At 30.7% G+C, this 17,713-nt stretch overlaps 1 protein-coding gene across 1 annotated transcript; it reads right to left on the bottom strand.

The window, feature by feature from the left end:
- Window positions 1–11,485: 11,485 nt before the first annotated feature.
- Window positions 11,486–12,693, bottom strand: LOC131071203 (protein LIGHT-DEPENDENT SHORT HYPOCOTYLS 4). The gene has a single exon (XM_058006931.2). It carries the CDS (start codon window positions 12,461–12,463, stop codon window positions 11,789–11,791), a length of 675 nt encoding a protein of 224 aa, XP_057862914.1. The 5' UTR covers window positions 12,464–12,693; the 3' UTR covers window positions 11,486–11,788.
- Between the last annotated feature and the right edge of the window lie 5,020 nt (window positions 12,694–17,713).

The raw sequence follows: 17,713 nt of genomic DNA, 5'->3' as shown, positions 1-17,713 counted from the left end.
AAGTTGGAAACACTGCTTCAAGAATTTTCATATGGGCTATAAATAGTATCAAAGTCTCCTCACATTATCTCATCTCACATCATACTCCTTGTTGCCCCAATTCCCTTAGTGTTCAACCCTTGACTACTTAAATTTACCTATCTCACCTTTATTTCTTAATATTCTTTACTTTCTTGCAAATAACTCAAAATATATATATTATATATGTTTCTCTAACTTCTCAAATAATTTGCATTACCTCAAGATAACACAAAGCTTAAAGCCACATGAAATATGTTGTAAACTTGAAATTAAAAAAATTATGAATTTAAATGGCTCATTAGTGAAGGATCTCCATAGGGTATAACTAAAACCTCTCCAACAATCATCAAAACCTCTAAAAATATCCATCATTTGGTGCAAACCCAAAATAACCTTTCATAAACCAAAAAATTCCCAGCTAAACACTATTGCCAACCCTTAAACATCTATTCACACAATAATATACATAGGAAAACCCAAATAACCTCAAACTTCAATACTAAACCAACAAACTATACACAAAAATATTCTTAAATTGTAACAGTTAATAAAAAATGCAATAAAATGCATCCACTTTTTCTCATTACATACTATCAAGTAACTATCAAACACATGCTTTTCCATAAATTTCTAATTTCCTCAACATAATGTAGATCCCTCATGGTGCCACTATATCGCCTCCTCGTTCACTTTACTCTTCCATTAATAATATATGTTTTCCTCTCTATGCTCAATGGATTTCCCTCAATAATAGGATCTTTCCCCTCACCATTTTCTCTTTTTTGCTTGTGAGCAACTTTATCTCTTTTACTACATTTTCCATCACCAAAATTCCTCCTACTCTAATCCTCAAGAATATCAACAACAAGGATTAGGGTATCCCAGGGAGGAGAAGCAAGATCAAAGAAAGAGGAAAAAAATATTTTAGGAGTGGGAGATCAAGAATGAAATCTCCTTTGATGGGTATACAGATGCGATGTTGCGGAGATAGGGTGACCACTACAAGTACCGATAATGTGCTAAGTTTTGAAAGATAAAGTATGATTAATAAGAAAAGGGATGAGTAAGTGGTATAGGGGGATACCTTAGTTCCTATATTAAATTTAAGTTTGGAGTATTCAAGGGACGATAAAATGGAACATGGAAATTGAACCAAATAATTGTTATGAAATGGCTTAGTAGAGTAAAATGATAATTGTAAATGGCCTAGAAGTGACACTCGAGCATGACATACATCATAATTTGGAGCACCACTTCATCTCAAGTATGGGGAAGAAAATACCTTGTATATCCCATAGAAATCCCTTTTTTTGCCCTTAAGGAATTATCTTAACACTTCTTCCCTATTTTAATAGTCCTTATAAGACTTCCTCCCTTCCATGGATAAGCTAGAAATTTGGGTAATAAGCTCCTCCATGACTTTAATTCTTACCCCCTCATTCTAATCACTATGTTTAATATATCAAACCTTGTGTTACTCCTTGAAAATCAACTTCATGAACCTCCCTTGGGCCTTCCCAACTCTCCAATAAATCCCCACTAATTAAATTCTTTAGAATCAACATTAAGTTTTGCCATTAAGTTTAATGGAATTCACTTCTCTATAGAAATGTTCAACTAGCATAACTTTGAACTAATCAAGGCCCTTCCAAACATGTTAAAATATATTAAATTGATCTTCTAGTTAGAAGAGGGTTACTTGCATATAGCATTGATAATGATAAAGACATCTTCTAGACAAGTCATATTTTCCCTATTACTAGAAATTCCTAAAAGTCTAATAATAACTTCCTAAACCCATGCTTCATTGTTGGTTCTACTCAAAATATTTATTAGATGTTGTTTTGATAAAAGCACCGTTTCAATAAATGATGATACAACAATGCTAAATTTACTATACTACCCCTTGAAGTAACATCAAAATTGATCTTGGTAATTCCACTTATAGGAGGAATCTAACTTGCCAAATTTGTTGTAACTTTATAAGTTTTATCCCTACAAACCTTATTAATATGGTATATAGTATAATATGTTTAGCATTTATATAAAAATGAGAATTTGTTTTCATATATCTATAGTTATTATGCATAAAAATCTCTTGATCTAAATCATGTTGCAATTCCATTTGGATACAATTTTAACAATTGAAGAGTTGGCTAGCACATGAAAAGGGTTCTTCAAAATGTTATCAAATATAAGTTTAACCTGTTCTACCAATTACAAAGGTATCTTATGAATGAGATATAGGGACTTTACAACCATTTATTTTGTTGTAGGTTATACAAGATCTCTCAAAACTTAAATATTTATGTTTATTATAAAACTATGCTATTGTAATATAAAGACAATCATTGTGGCTTTTAATTTCCTATTATGCTCATTGTTTCAAAAAATTTCCTTAAATGCTAAATTATAATTAAATTATTAATATATCATATTATATGATAATATATTATATACTTACTATATTATATGATGATAAATACTATATACTTATTATAAGTTATTGCAATGATATATCACAAGTGAATGGAATTTATAATGCTTTTAGACGAAGAATGATCAGTATCAAAATTGTATCAACATTTTAGATCATACTCTATGATTCATCATCATGATCATGAATAAAATATATGAGAATATTTGACAAAAAAAAATGGTAGATTTAAACAATATATAGAGATATACATTATTGTGAGCTTGACATTTTATATTCTTTTGATTAAATTCACTACTACAAGATTTACTAGATGGGAGATGCTATCTTACATTAATTATAGAAAATTGTTTTAATAATATTTCTCTAGATCTTTATAGGCTGAGAGGATATTTAAAATAATCTTAATATAATATTGTAGAGGAGAAAAGTGCATACTTTTCCCTTATCACTAGTCATTTTTCACTCACTTTGACCTTGTCCTAAAATATGTCATCTTAATACTCAATTAATCAAGTAAGGATCCATCATTAGAAATCTGATGGTTTGGACCCAATTTGATTATACTAATTTTCTCATATTGGTCTATATAACTGCTATAATTCTAATCAGACAAAACAACATCCATGATCATGGGCCCCTAATATAAAATCCTTTTCACTTATCTTCAACTAACCATTTCACCAAATTAGACTCTTACTCAACAACATGTACACCAAAATATTTAAATATAATGTCTGAGAAGTCATATATAAAGAAAAACTAGATAGGACAATATAACTTATCTTAGAATTATATTTCCATATGAGAATCAAATCATAATCTTAGAATCATATATGAAAGCATTGTAAGTGGTATTTAATGACATTTAAATCAATCTACATTGCATCAACACATACTACACTTTAAAGATAATTTGCATGTCCTTGTGTTTAAAAATCTTTTGGAATACACAAAGGGGTCCAATTCATAGTAAATAATGTGTCACAAATCAATGTAATTATATATTACACTATCTAAGGTGATTTTAGAGCCACCAAGTTCAAACAAAATATATCATCATTGGAGCATAGGTTTTAGAGAGGCATAACAATAATAACAAGAACAAAACCAAAAAAATGCATCAAGGTATACAAGATACTTGAAATCATAATAAAATTATAACTAGTTGTATCTAAATAAAACGATATCTAAATCAAACATATAGTCTTCAACCCATATTCAATACTTAAAATCTAAGTTTGATCATTAAAAACTTCTACACAACTATACCAACAACACTAGCACTCGACAACACCAAAACATTGCTTACCTTTTAACCTTACATTATTTAAATATGATTATTACATTTTTACTTGTCATTTATTAAATTTATCAAGATTAAATCTATATTTCTCCACAAATATATGTTCATACAAAATACATTCATATATACACTTCACCTTAATATTATTTTTAACAATTTCAATTACAATATTTATAATATTAAATTTACATGGGTTGACCATATAAATTATTGAATCTAATATGGCTTCAAGTACAATAATTAAAAAATAATGCATTTGCACACTTTCACCAATTTTTACCTTAATAATTTGAAATGTATTTGTATATCTAAATCCCTTCTTAAATTAAATTAATAATATAATCTAGCCATTGTATATATATGATTTGTTTTCATTTTACTAAAAATGAGATTGAAAGCTCTCAAACCCTTGTATAATAACCATGAGCTATGAGACATACCCAACCACTCAACAAGTCTAACCATGAGCTATGAGACATACCCAACCACTCAACAAGTCTAACAAGAGAGAGATGTAATTGTAGATAAGGTACCTCATACAACCACAACTAACAAAGATATAGATTGGACACTTGGGACACTCAAACATGAGTTTGAAAGATAGATTTAGGAAGACCCTTCTTCCTCCTAACAAAATTTCAAGAATTATTATTCTCCAAGTCCTTAAACTAGAGAAGCTAGGGTAATACCTCCATAGAGTGCTCATCCCAGTGTGAAGAAAGAGTAAACCAATAAGATGAAGTAAATAAATAATGAGACACCAACATATATATAATTATTAAAATTATAATTTAATTTATAATATTAAAATATATTATTAAGTTGAAATATAATCTACAATAATGTTAAAACGTACAATTTTATGTTATATATACACATATATACATATATATATATATATAAACAAAACATAACTAACACAATTTAAATGAAAAATTATAAAACATAACAAACATAAATAAAATATATAAAAATAAAATAAAATGCATAAATAAAAAAACCAAAAATCAATTGTAAAAACTAAAAACTTAACTTAAATACCCAAAATAAATATAAAGTTAAAGAAAAGATAAATCAATATTTGAACAAGCTAGAAAAGAAAATGATAATTAGAAATGTTTTCTGTTTTTATCTTTAACTTTAACAATTTACTATTGCTAAAAAAAAAAAAAATCTTATTATTATATCTCTATGCAATTTGAACATGCTAATATTCTACAAAGAAGTGTGAAATTTACATTTTGACATTTATCTTTAGTGGATTCTTTTAGTTATATCTTATTTTAATAAGTAGATACATATCAAAATAAGTTATTAAATATTAATAAGATTAAAAGAGAAATTGTATTATTGATGAGTGTGTATATATGTGTGTGCTAAATCTATGTAAATAAGTATACCTATTTTAAATAAATATATATAAGATTCTACACATATCATGTTTGCATGACCTATTCAATCTATATTACAAATTCACTAAGAAAATAAGCACATCAAGAATAATATCTCTTCATCTTCCACATAAATTTATGTGAGATAAGTAAGCCAATTAGATATATCATACACATATATGATTGCTTAGTTTATAATATTTTATTAATTAAATATGAATACAATCATCACAACATATATCAATTATTTACAAAAGGAAAAAAAATATGTATGTCATCCTATCAAATCTAATTATATTTCTTTTACTATTATTTAAATAACCAGATTGAGATCTCTATAATTAAAAACATGAACATTGAAAAATTTTAAATACTAATTAAAGACTTTATTTTTTTAAATTATAAAATTAAAAGTTAGTAAATAAATGATAATATTTGATAAATTTTAAAAGTAATATTATTATTCATGTATAATATTTTTAAGATTTCACTTTCAATACCATTAAAATAATACATATAAACTTTAAAATATAGTTTCTAACTTATTTTTTATAAAAAGGATTAATACTGTAATACTTATTATAAATAAAATTAATGCTACAGTCATCATCAAGGGCGCTCCCACAAATTTCTCCCAATTAAACGCATAGAAAACATCAATGCTTGTGATTTACTTGATACATTCAAATACAATATTTTCGTCTAACAAAAATCAGTCCAAAAAATTGGAGCGAGCGTCCAGAAAGGTAGTTGCAATATGAAGCAAATCTGAAATTATAAAAATATATGTTTATTATGTAGGACAGTCAAATTTGGACGCCATTACCAACAGTTTTATAAATTATATAGAAATATTTCTGGTAGATTATAATATTATGGGAGAATATTTAAACTCAAAATTATTCTTTAGTTAAGTGGTTATAAATAGAGGATCTTTTTTGTCAGAGTCATTTAAGTTGATGTACATCTTTGAAAGATAATGCAATGAAAAATCATGCTATCATTCTTGTCAATTAAACTTATCAATTAATCTACAACACTTTCAATAACTGTTCAAAATTTAACCCTGACCTAATATCTAATTCTAAGAACATTCTACTCATATCACTACAATCTATTGCGCAATCCAAAATTTTAATTAACAAACAGCCAAGAAAAAAAGCTTATAGATAACTCAAAACCCTAAATAACAAACACCCCAGAAAAAAGAGCTTATAGAAAATCCAAAATTCTAAATAACAAACCGCCAACAAAAAGAGAACTTATGAACAATCCAAAACCCTAAATAAAACCAGTTAAGAAAGAAGAGCTTATGAACAATCGAAAATCCTAAATAACATCTTATGAACAATCTAAAACTCTAAATAACAAACAGACAATAATAAATAACACCTTGTGAACACAATCCAAAACTCTAAATAACAAACATACAATAAAGAAGAGCTCATCAGCAATCCAAAACCCTAAAAAACAAACAGTGTATCAGTCAATAAAAAAGAGCTTATCAGCAATCCAAAACCCTAAAAAGCAAACAGTGTATTGACTACTTAAAATTGAGCAGCTTAAACAGTCCACAAGTTTGTGATTTTCTGACAAAAGTAATTCAAATCTACCAATGAGATGAGCAAGTTGGAGAAAAATTTCGAAGTACTTTACGTCCTATAATGTGCTTGCATTGACGGATACCTTTACGTCATTCTTGCATGAACAGATACGACATTTCTAAAGTTCATGAGAGTACCTATCTAAGTGTTTATTTTAAAAGCAGTTGACTGTTCATTTGGTCGCTGAAATCAATGGGCATTGTATCATTGATTTCTATGCCATAACAAGCTTACGCACCACTGTTCATGCAAAAACTTGATCGCAGATCCGTAAGTAGGAGTAAGTACTTGCAATAAGAAAAGACCCGACCTTCGTAGATTTCTGATCAAAACTTTGTATAGACCTGCAAGAAAACGTTCAACAGCCACTAATGAACGTACTCTAATACCCTTTTTCCCCTTGACATGACTGAAAATGATATATATTTATTTTTAGTAAGGATTTCTATGTCAGTAGCGTGAAAAAGGACGCCAAAGATCTTAAAATCGATTTTATACATTTGAAAACAAAGTCACTTTCAGTCACATCGTCCTTGCTGATAATGCACCTGATGTGTACGTGAATATTCTGTCTCAGCAATCACCGCTAATATAAAGTTTTGCATAAAGATGATTGAGTGTAGGTCAGTAGGTATTAAACTTTATTCAATGTACCTAATCCTTCTTTCTCCCCCCTCTCCATTTTTTGGGGTTACCAGCCAAGAAATCTCGGCCAACAGCTTCGGTAAATTTGAGAAAAGTTTTTTCTGTATGATGAGTGAATTTCATTGTAAATTACTGTGGAATGGAACCCATTACGTGTGTCGTAGCTTTGGTGGGCCTGCGCATCCACAAAGGGTCAAATTTAAAACTATTTGGCCACTTTATTAAATAGTTCTTGTTCCCCACTTTTAAGGGGGCCTATGATACTTGCACTAATCAAAATAAGTTTTACGTCCAATCAAGGCAATCAGAATGGGCAGACCCATAACAATTGCACTGAAGCGAAAGATTCGCAATAAAACAATGGCCAGGATGATTTCTTTTCCGATTAGACAAGACGGTTGAGAAATAGTTCATAGTTTCAATAGTCTCTTATATGTGGGAAACGTCTAATTATTGTTAACCCATATTTTCGGATTTGATCCTGTGAATTTTTATTACTAAGATCAAATTTCATAATCTATTTTTCTTCTGTTTTATTCTAATGATGGATTGCTGTCTAATTTTATTGACAGATCATAGAATTTGATCTGAAAAGTTAGTGATAAAGATTCACATGAACCATCTTCTCTATTTTCTTGCTGTCTTATTCTGATGATAGATCATAAAATTTGATCTAAAAATTAATAACATTATTTACAAAATCAAACCCAAAAAATATCAGTTAACAATCTATATATGGACTGAAAATTTTATGATTTTATTTAACGCGTAATTATGCTTTACTAATATGAAAAGAGACTGGCATTTATGACAAGAACCCGGCAATTGGTAGTTTAACGGTCATCATTTGTGTGCGTCATGGGTTATTATGGAGTTTTGTATTCAGATCTGGCCAGAGTGACATCTACCAGAAACTTTCCTTCTTTGGTGGAACATAAAAATATAATGAAAGATTTGATATACCTAGTTGTCATCATGATGAATATACACAACATGATTTGTTCCCAGATTTCCTTATTATTGGAAAATCTCTTACAGTTAAAACTGTTTCTCGCTTTATTCAGTTCCCTCTAAAGAGCGTTTGCTGTGTTCTTACTCAAGATCTTAAGCACTTACATAATTGTTTGTATATTGAATGATTGGGATGTTTACATACCAATTTTAAAATGGGCGCTATTGACAATTGTGGTCTATTCGGTGAATAACAATGAGGATTATATTATATTGAATTTTTTTCCATGGTTCGCAATCACAACCACTCACGACTGTAAAATATGAATGTGAAGTTCATAAGCATTAACTTTCATTCAAATGTAAATTTCATCCACAAGTTCTCATCTGTATATTTCCAATTTTTTAAAGCCTATGTAGAGCAATGTCAACCCTTGAATTAAATGCCCCGTATTGTTGTCCGCAATTACGGTCAAGAAAATTTAATATCTTGTCCTTCATTTGGCAGACATGGTTTTGAGTTCTCCATCCCTCGCAGTTAGTGCCTAACTTTAGTTACAAATTTCAGCTGCCTATTTTGTTACAGCTACAGTTTCTCTAAGTTGGTATTTCTTTCTGTGATGATGGATAGCTGATTGTTTCTAAACGTATATATATTTCCTTTTTCTGATGATGAACTATTGATTAGGTTCCAATAAATGTATATAAAAACATATTTTAGAAATTATAATCAACCATAAATACTAACTTCAGAAATTATAATTTGTGGGTACTTGCTTCCTGTCCTTAGAGAACGATTACGGACATCACTACGGTTAGCTAAACTACGGCCATTATACCACATTTAAATGTACATATATACTAACTTCATGTTTTATTTTAGTAGGCTCCATCTATGCTTAAAATATAATATGTCTGAACAGACATGTACTTTTGCTGTATTGGCATTAAATTGATGTTTATAAGTGGAAACTTGTTATTGGGTAGTACAAATGTTCACAAGGCACCTCAACGTCAATCTAATTCTTGCTTTAAGAAGCACAGATCTACGTAAATTTTGATGTCGCTACTTGTTTTAAATCACCCAATAATTGCACAGGCATCAAACCCCTTCTGTGGTTTCGCCTCACATTTCCATAACCCCGTATGTTTAGCAAATTGAAATGAACAATTCGATGAACAAGATTACTTCCCTGAACGCGTAATATAATGTTTCTGGTCTTACTTAGCCTGCTTTCATGTTGTCAATACTTAGCATATGATATGAAGTATTTCATGTTGATGAAGGTCTATTTAATCTAAAATTAGTGAGATTGGAGTTTTAAATATTGTTGGTTTTCTACAGTTCATGTAGTATTGATAAGAGAGCTTTAAGATTCAATTGTGTACGTTTTTCATTCAACATTTGGGATCACACTCAGTGATCCATCATCAGAATCAGGAGAGTGACAATGGATCACTGAATGTGGTTTAAAACCTCAAATGAAAACATATCAATTGAATGCAGAAACTATCTAATCAAGATTTGAATATTGTACCCAAAACACTCCTTGACCATAAAAATCATGTTTGTAGCTTAAAGATAGTTTTTAGATCTAACTATATATGCTTTTCATTCAATGTTTCAGCTCACACCTATTGATCAATCATCAGAAAGAGGAGATTGATGATGGATCATGAATGTAATCTGAAACTCCAAATAAAGAACATTCACAATTGAATCCAAAGGTTATCTCATCAAAATGATATAAATATTATACCCAAAACACTCCTTAAACATTAAATTATATTTGTAGCTTAAAGATTTTAAGACATTATAACTTATGATTAAATTCTTAGACAATTTTAATAGATATTGACATATAAGCACTCTAGAATGGAAAGGTCTCATGACTAGCCTCAACATTCTCATGAGTTATTTGAATGCCCAATGAACTCCCCCACTTAGCAGTTGACATCCTTAAACCGTAAGGGAGTAATAAGAAACTGGTTTAAGGGAGTAATAAGAAACTCTAGAGGAATGGTTCATTTTACCTTAAAAGAAGAGATTTTCTTTCTAGTCTGTAACCTGAATGCTTCATTAACAGCCTAATTTATACCCATATATGTTCCACTAGAGCTTCTACAACTTAACAAAGTTTAATGTCAAACTCCATCTCCACTGCACATAGAACTTATCACATACACATTAAACTTAACAAACATCCAATAGTGTGCCTCCAAACACTAAATGAAGCTGCTGAATAGTATTATGCTATCTAAGCCCCCTCTTGAGCCTTCTGCATATTTTTTATGATATCAATGCCTCGCCTTGTCCCCTCTGAATATTTTAATGCTATCCAAGCGCGTCTTGGTCTTTAACCTTAGCATGACAATGAGATACCCGCATAAGAGACAGCTATCAAACAGATGTTCAAGAAGCTTGAATTACTCACACGCCACTTACACAATTAGAAGCATGTCATTAGAGCTTCCAAAGTCCTATAAATTTTACTCAATCCATGCAATATGCAGCCTACCATCTGCAACTCTTTAAACTCTACAAATACCAGTGTAATTTCCAATTGCAAAATCCCAATAAGGGGTTTAGGAAAACGTGACATGATTCAGAATAGCCCTACTCTTTCACGACCATCCATAATGCTCTCGAACACATGGTTGGGATGGGTTATAATTGTTTAAGTAGAAATTGTCCAAGTTTGAGCACCGGAAATGAAATCCTTGAATTGTGGTTTCCCCAAACCTAACCAATGAACTACTATATCATGGTTTGAAAGAGCTTTCATAATTTCAAAGAAATTAACTTCGATTCCCTCAAAGAACATTCATAATTTGAAAGAAAACCAATTTCGATTCCTTGATAGAACTATTATAATTTCAAAGAAACCAACTTCGATTCCTTGAAAGAACTTCCATAATTTCATAGAAACAAACCTCGATTCCTCGACATGATTTCAAAGAAACCAACCTCGATTCCGAGCAACGCCTACCTATATGTTAATGCATTAATTAGTTGCAGACAATTTGCTCACACCATGTACCCATCATCAATCCACAACCATTTGGCAAACCTAGATTACCAAACCAAAAAGAGAACAATTCCACACACAAAGAGACCTTCTGGCAGAAATACAAAAGTAATTGCAACTTTATTTACTCCAACACGTTCAATCATCAATACACGCGCCCTTAAACATGGGCGCCCGCCCGATGACTCTACAAAGTAAGAATACAAAACAGAGGCCATCCATCTAAACTGATTGATCAGAAATAGACTTCTTCAACCTCACATAGAGAACATCATATACCTAATAGCTTCTTAGCAGCCAAACGGTTAAAACATTTTTAAACAACCTATCACTACATGAGCTGCATACTTTGCTAGCTACTAGAGATTACAAGACGTGCGCACCTCTTTCAATCTCATCATCCATCAACTCTGGTTAAGAAACGCAAGCGACGACGAAGCCCCCCCTCCCCCACCGCCGCCACCACCACCCCCGCCGCTGCCGCCGCCAGGCGGCGCCGCAACCTGCGGCTGTTGCGGCGGCTGAAGCGGCGGATTTTGCTGCTGCTGCTGCTGCTGTTGTGCTGGTGGCGGGCGTTTGCGCTTCTTCTTCTCATAAGCAATGCCCCTCGCTTTAGACTGGTGCTCACGAACTTCTCTCAGATAAGAACGAACTGGCCTTGTACCAAAAGGGTTGGATTCGGGCTTCCCACCGTGTTCTTCATAGGCGGCACGAAGGCGGCCAATGAGGGCATCAAGGCTGCCCCAAGCCTGGCGCAAAGGGCAGGCACAGGGCGCAGGTGGATGTGGGTGGCCAAAAAAGGGGCACGACTGTAAGTGCACTTTGGTCTTCCCAAACTGGTCTAGGTAGCGCAGAAATTCCAGCACGTGCGCGCCGCTACATCTAGATAATGCTAAAGGCGGCCTGTGGTTCTTCAGATACTGCCCGAACGTGTTCCAGTCCCTCCTCTTCTGCGACTCGTAACGGCTTAGCGGCGCCGCCGCCGCCGCCGCCGCCACAGCGCCGGGAGACGACGAGGAGCTACCCGGCTCGTTGCTCGACCCGCCCTGACCCTCTACGTTACCGTCCGCCGCATTCATGGAGACCTAATAATAATATTAGTAGTAGTAATAATAATAATTCTCCTTCTTCTTCTTCTTGCACTGCAAGATCGTCGAACCAGGAATTGGAAGTGGAAACCCTCACTTGAAATCCATGTCAATCCATCGCAGAATCGAAATCAAATGAACTGAACTAATGATATTCTGTGTAAATGAATTGTTATGGAATACTAGCATTATTATTACCGGACGTGTGAGTTGCCAGGAATTTCCTTGGTTTTCCACTGGGAGGTGAAAAGAGGTCCTGTCCTTACGGGCCATGTAAGGGGGGGCAGCCCGGGCCCAGACACGGACGCCGCCGGTGGATGTGACGTCAGCCTGACGATTGCCACTAGGTCCCGCTACATTTTAATTTAGAGACACTCTCGATTTTGTACATTCATTTAGTAATGACCGTTAACTAGGCTATGTATGTAGCGCCTTGTCTATGCTATGCTACTCTCAGTTTATTCAAAACTCAAACTTATCGAAACCATTAATAATAATAATAATAATTCTTTTGCTGCTAATAATAATGATGGAGAGTCCCTACACAACTGGAGCAGTAATTATTGTATGGAGTAAACCATGACAGTTTAATCTCAACCGTCTGTCGTGGGTAATTTTTTTTTTTTTTTTTTTACTGTTTCTGTGTGTACAGATGCGTCACACCCATCATTCTCCTTTTGAATTTCATGTCAACTGAAGCTACACTAAGGATTGCACTAGTGGCTTCTTTTTTCTCAATAGTCTCATCTGATTAAACTTAAAGATCATAGATAAATCAGTTTTCACAGTATGTGATTGTGATTGTGATTTAAGAGTGCTTTTAGTTAGATTAACTAGTGGCTTTTTCTCAATGATCGGATTTGTTTAAGATGACAGATATATCAGTTGTCATGGTACTGTGATTGTGATTAAGAGTGATTTTAGATTTAACTGTACAGTAATTGTCGAACAGTGATTTCTTTCAATAATTTAATCTGATTCAAGTGACGGATATACTGTAGCTTTCACAGCTTGTGATAGCGATTTAGAATGCTTTTGAATTTAACTGGACAACAGATTTTGACATAACATTTCAAATCACATCTTTTGATTCATCATTGAAATGAGAAAAATTATTTTAAAATTTGAGATATTTAATATTTAATTTGTGACTAGAGATTTCTTTTCACCTCCATGATGCATTGAATACATACGATTTGTTATCCTAGGTATATTTGTATTGTAGTGAGATTACGAAGTATATGAATTTTTATCACTTTCATTCAATCTTGTTCTTGTCCCACCAATACGGTGGTGGAGTGGGAGATTCTTAACGTATGCAGAATAGCTTGTAAATTATTAAATATGCCAAAGAGTGTATTCCGAAGATGTTCCAATATGGACTACGAACAATAGGGTCTATATTTAAAGGCGTTTAGGTTAGTAATTTTTATTGTAAAATTATATAAAATAGAAATTTTAGATAAATTATTAACATTTATATAAGATTTTGATAAAAGATATATTTGATCTATAATAATTTTTTTAAAGAAAAAATATATTTTTATGTTGAGAAAGGAAAATCTTAAATGAATAATTTTTTTAAATTATTAACTTGATATGAAAGAAGGGTTGATTATGAAATTTAAATCTTAACTCATGTCAATCTCTATTAGACTCTGTAATATATCAATCTTTGTCTAACTCAATAAAAAAATTTCAAAAATAATTCAACTAACTCAAACTAAATGATAGAAGGTTCTATAACATTAGTGATATAATCTATAGTCTAAATATTTGGGAAAAAAGTTAGTATATAATCTAAAGAATAATTAGTTACCTTGAGATCATTGAGTGGCTAGAAAATGTGGATTTCAAAAAATAATATTTTATATATAAATAATTTTACCTAACCCCCTTGGTTTGGTCCATAACTATAAGGATTACTGTCTACAAGTTAAAAAAATATTAAATTTGTGTAAAATTTAATAAATTAATTTAAGTTCCAATGTAGGTGAAAGTATAATAGTATATTTATTTTATAATTGTATTTGATAATCTTTTATTATGATATTTGTGGGCCCTTGGTTGGAAGATATTGTTATGCAAATATTTGTGGGTCATTGGTTGGAATATATTATGATGATTTGATTCTAAGCCCTCTCATTAGTTGTTGGGATACTCCACCACTTATATACTAACCCTATATGATTTGAAATATGTATGTTTCTAACAGTTGCTAAGTCACAATTTTGTGCTTGGAAAACTAGTTAGGGTTTGATAACATGTCCAATTTAGAGGGATCAATTAGGATTTGAATATAGGGTTTCTAATAAGATGTTTCATTTTTCAAACATTGAGTAAACATCCATTTTTTTTCAACATGGTAAAATATATTTCTAAAAATCAATGCTTAGCTTACAATTGAGCATGATGATGAGGTTGAAATAAAAGGTTAGAATATTAAAAAATACACATATAAAGTAAAATGAGAGACTCTTGAAACTCTTCTCTTGTAATAGAGGCAATTAATATATGTGAATTGGTGTTATAACATTACCTTGAAAACATCCATTGATGGTGTAATGCCAACAATTGCATACCCCTTGATTTCAACCATACATTTTACAATCATTTTAGCATTCACCTTCATAAAAATTATACAACCAACTTAGCCCTCTTTTCTATCCTATTTTCTTGAATTGAGTGTCAATTCTATTTTTCCTAGTTTATTTGATTTTAATAGAATAATTTTCTATCAGTTAACTATTTTCTAGTAGCTTATTTTTTTGTGTCATATTTAACATTTATATGATCACACAAACATCATTGCAGTTTTTTCAACATCTAAATAAATTTAAAAATTTAAAAATATATATAAAAATGTCTTCTTTTTGAATAGTGTAATAATAACATTTTATAATAGGTTTAATAAAATTATTTTTCATTTCATTTTTGTCTCACATCTCATTCTAAAAATATTAATTTCCATTCATCTCATGTGTCTATAATAGATAAGAATTATATTTTCTTTTAGTATCAAAACTATAATCATTCTTAAATAATGGCATTATTCTTCTTTCTTAAATACCTATAATAGCTCACTCTTGGTATTATTGTGCAAAGGAAGAAAGAATAATCTGAAATGAATATTTTTAATTCCAAATTGATATTGTTGCTACAAAAATTTTATTTTCCCTCTTTATAAGATTTTTAATAAAAAAAGAAAAAAAAAAAAAAAAACTACTATCCTTTTCTAACACCAAGCTTGATGTCATCCTAGTAGATTTGAAACATCTTCTTCCCAACTTATATATTTTGCGTTTCATTCACTTTCCTAGACTTAAGTTAATTTTTAATCCATCTCAATTATTTCCTTTCATTCACTAAGATGTTTGATTTCAAATTCATATTGAACTTCCTTTTCTTAAAAAAAAAGTATTTTTATATTTCATTGTTTTACCATTCCTATACTTCCGTACTGCACTTCACTCCATTCTTCAAATTTCTATTAGTTTCTTGAAATTCATTTCTTATTCTTCCATGCATACAAGGAGATGTAGTAACATTTTTCCACATATTTATCCTTTGCAATCTAGTTGTTCCATACATTATGATATTTCATTTCCCATGTTGATTATTCTCCCACAAGTTCTTGAAGCCTCATCACTATTTGGTAATCCAAGCATCTTCCTTTTGGCATGTATGCAAGTGATTAGTTCTTCTTAAGAGTAAGCAAGTAAGAAGTCATTCTCTATTCCACTAGTTTCTTTAGAGATTAGTGTTACTGAATAGTTTATCTCATTGATGTTAAATTCAGTCATGTAGAATACTCAAATTTACTTAAATATCATATTTATAATAATATAATAATGATAAAAAAACATTTATGATATTATCTTGCAAGATTACTACATTTTCCTTGCTATTGATCTCTACAGTATCATTGAAATATCACATAATATTGATTTTCTCTTTGTGTTTTCTAGGAAGATAACAAAATTCTTTCTTCGGGAACCTTTCTATTATTGATTTATTCTTTCCACTTTGAAAAATGATAAGTATTATATTTCATAATTTCATCTCATATAAATCTCTATTCTAGGATTGATGATTTTTCTTACAAATTGATTTGGAGAATGTCTCTTAAGTAAATTAATCTTAAGTAAATTAATTTGAAGAATAACCCTATAATTTTTATTTTCATCTTTTATCCCTTCAGGAATGAATATATTTTTCAATATTACTCTTCTCTTAGCAATGTTTAAAAGGATTGTTTAACATTTCCTTCTTATTGATTGGTTATAGCATTTTTAATATTATTTTTGTTTAATGACACATCTAGGTCTTGTTATGGCCTAAATTTTATTTTCATACATAATAATAATCAAAAGAATGATCTTTTATTATTGAAACACTTTATCTTAGACCTAAACACACTTTTACTAAACCTACACACAATATCTCTTAGATCTAGACATTCTTAGGCTAAGTGCACACACACTTACATATAGCTCTTATACTTACACACACTTAAGTAAGTGCATGTGTAGATATTTCATTTTTATTTTAGTTCTTTATTAAGATTGAAAGACCTAAATAAGGGCTTGACCACTTCAATAATTTCTTATATAATCACGCACTTCCCCTATCTCAAATGCAAGTTGCATGGTGACTTTTCTCTTATGATTCAACTTACCACCATTTAATTTCATATTTTGAACCTACTTTGTACTTTAAATTTTGTTACTTTTTAAAAAATATTATATTATTTCTTTGCTAATGCATATTTATTTCGTTGGATTTTATAGCACTGTATATGTTTATTTTACTTTTGGCACATACAAGGAATGTATTCATGTGAAAGTATGGATTTTAATACAATAGTGATAACATTTGGAAGTGCATTTTTGTTTGAAATAATTTGGCTCCACATCTTCTTTTATGTTATAATTTTTTCTCAATTTCTACATTTTCCAGCTCTAGTATTTATGATTAAATTACTCTAACTTGATACACTTTGTTTATTTAGTTAAAATGTATTATTAATTAGAATTTTTCTTTTCCATTAGGGTAGCATAAAATCTGCATTTCAGTTGATAAATTAATTTCAATAATTGATATATTTATATATTAGATTGCATCACATGTCCATTATGTATATTTGTTTTGTTAGAATGGATTATTGTCATAATCAGGACTTTAGTTTGATTTCCCTAGGACTTGTTGGGAAATCTTATGTTGTGTGATGTAATAAAAAGT

The sequence above is a fragment of the Cryptomeria japonica genome, chromosome 7 (genome assembly GCF_030272615.1).
Source record: "Cryptomeria japonica chromosome 7, Sugi_1.0, whole genome shotgun sequence".
NCBI classification, from domain to species: domain Eukaryota; kingdom Viridiplantae; phylum Streptophyta; class Pinopsida; order Cupressales; family Cupressaceae; genus Cryptomeria; species Cryptomeria japonica.
This window is presented reverse-complemented; position numbering and strand designations above follow the sequence as displayed.

Excerpts from the sequence above, each read along its gene's own strand:
- LOC131071203 (XM_058006931.2), bottom strand. The coding sequence starts at position 12,463 with ATGAATGCGGCGGACGGTAACGTAGAGGGTCAGGGCGGGTCGAGCAAC.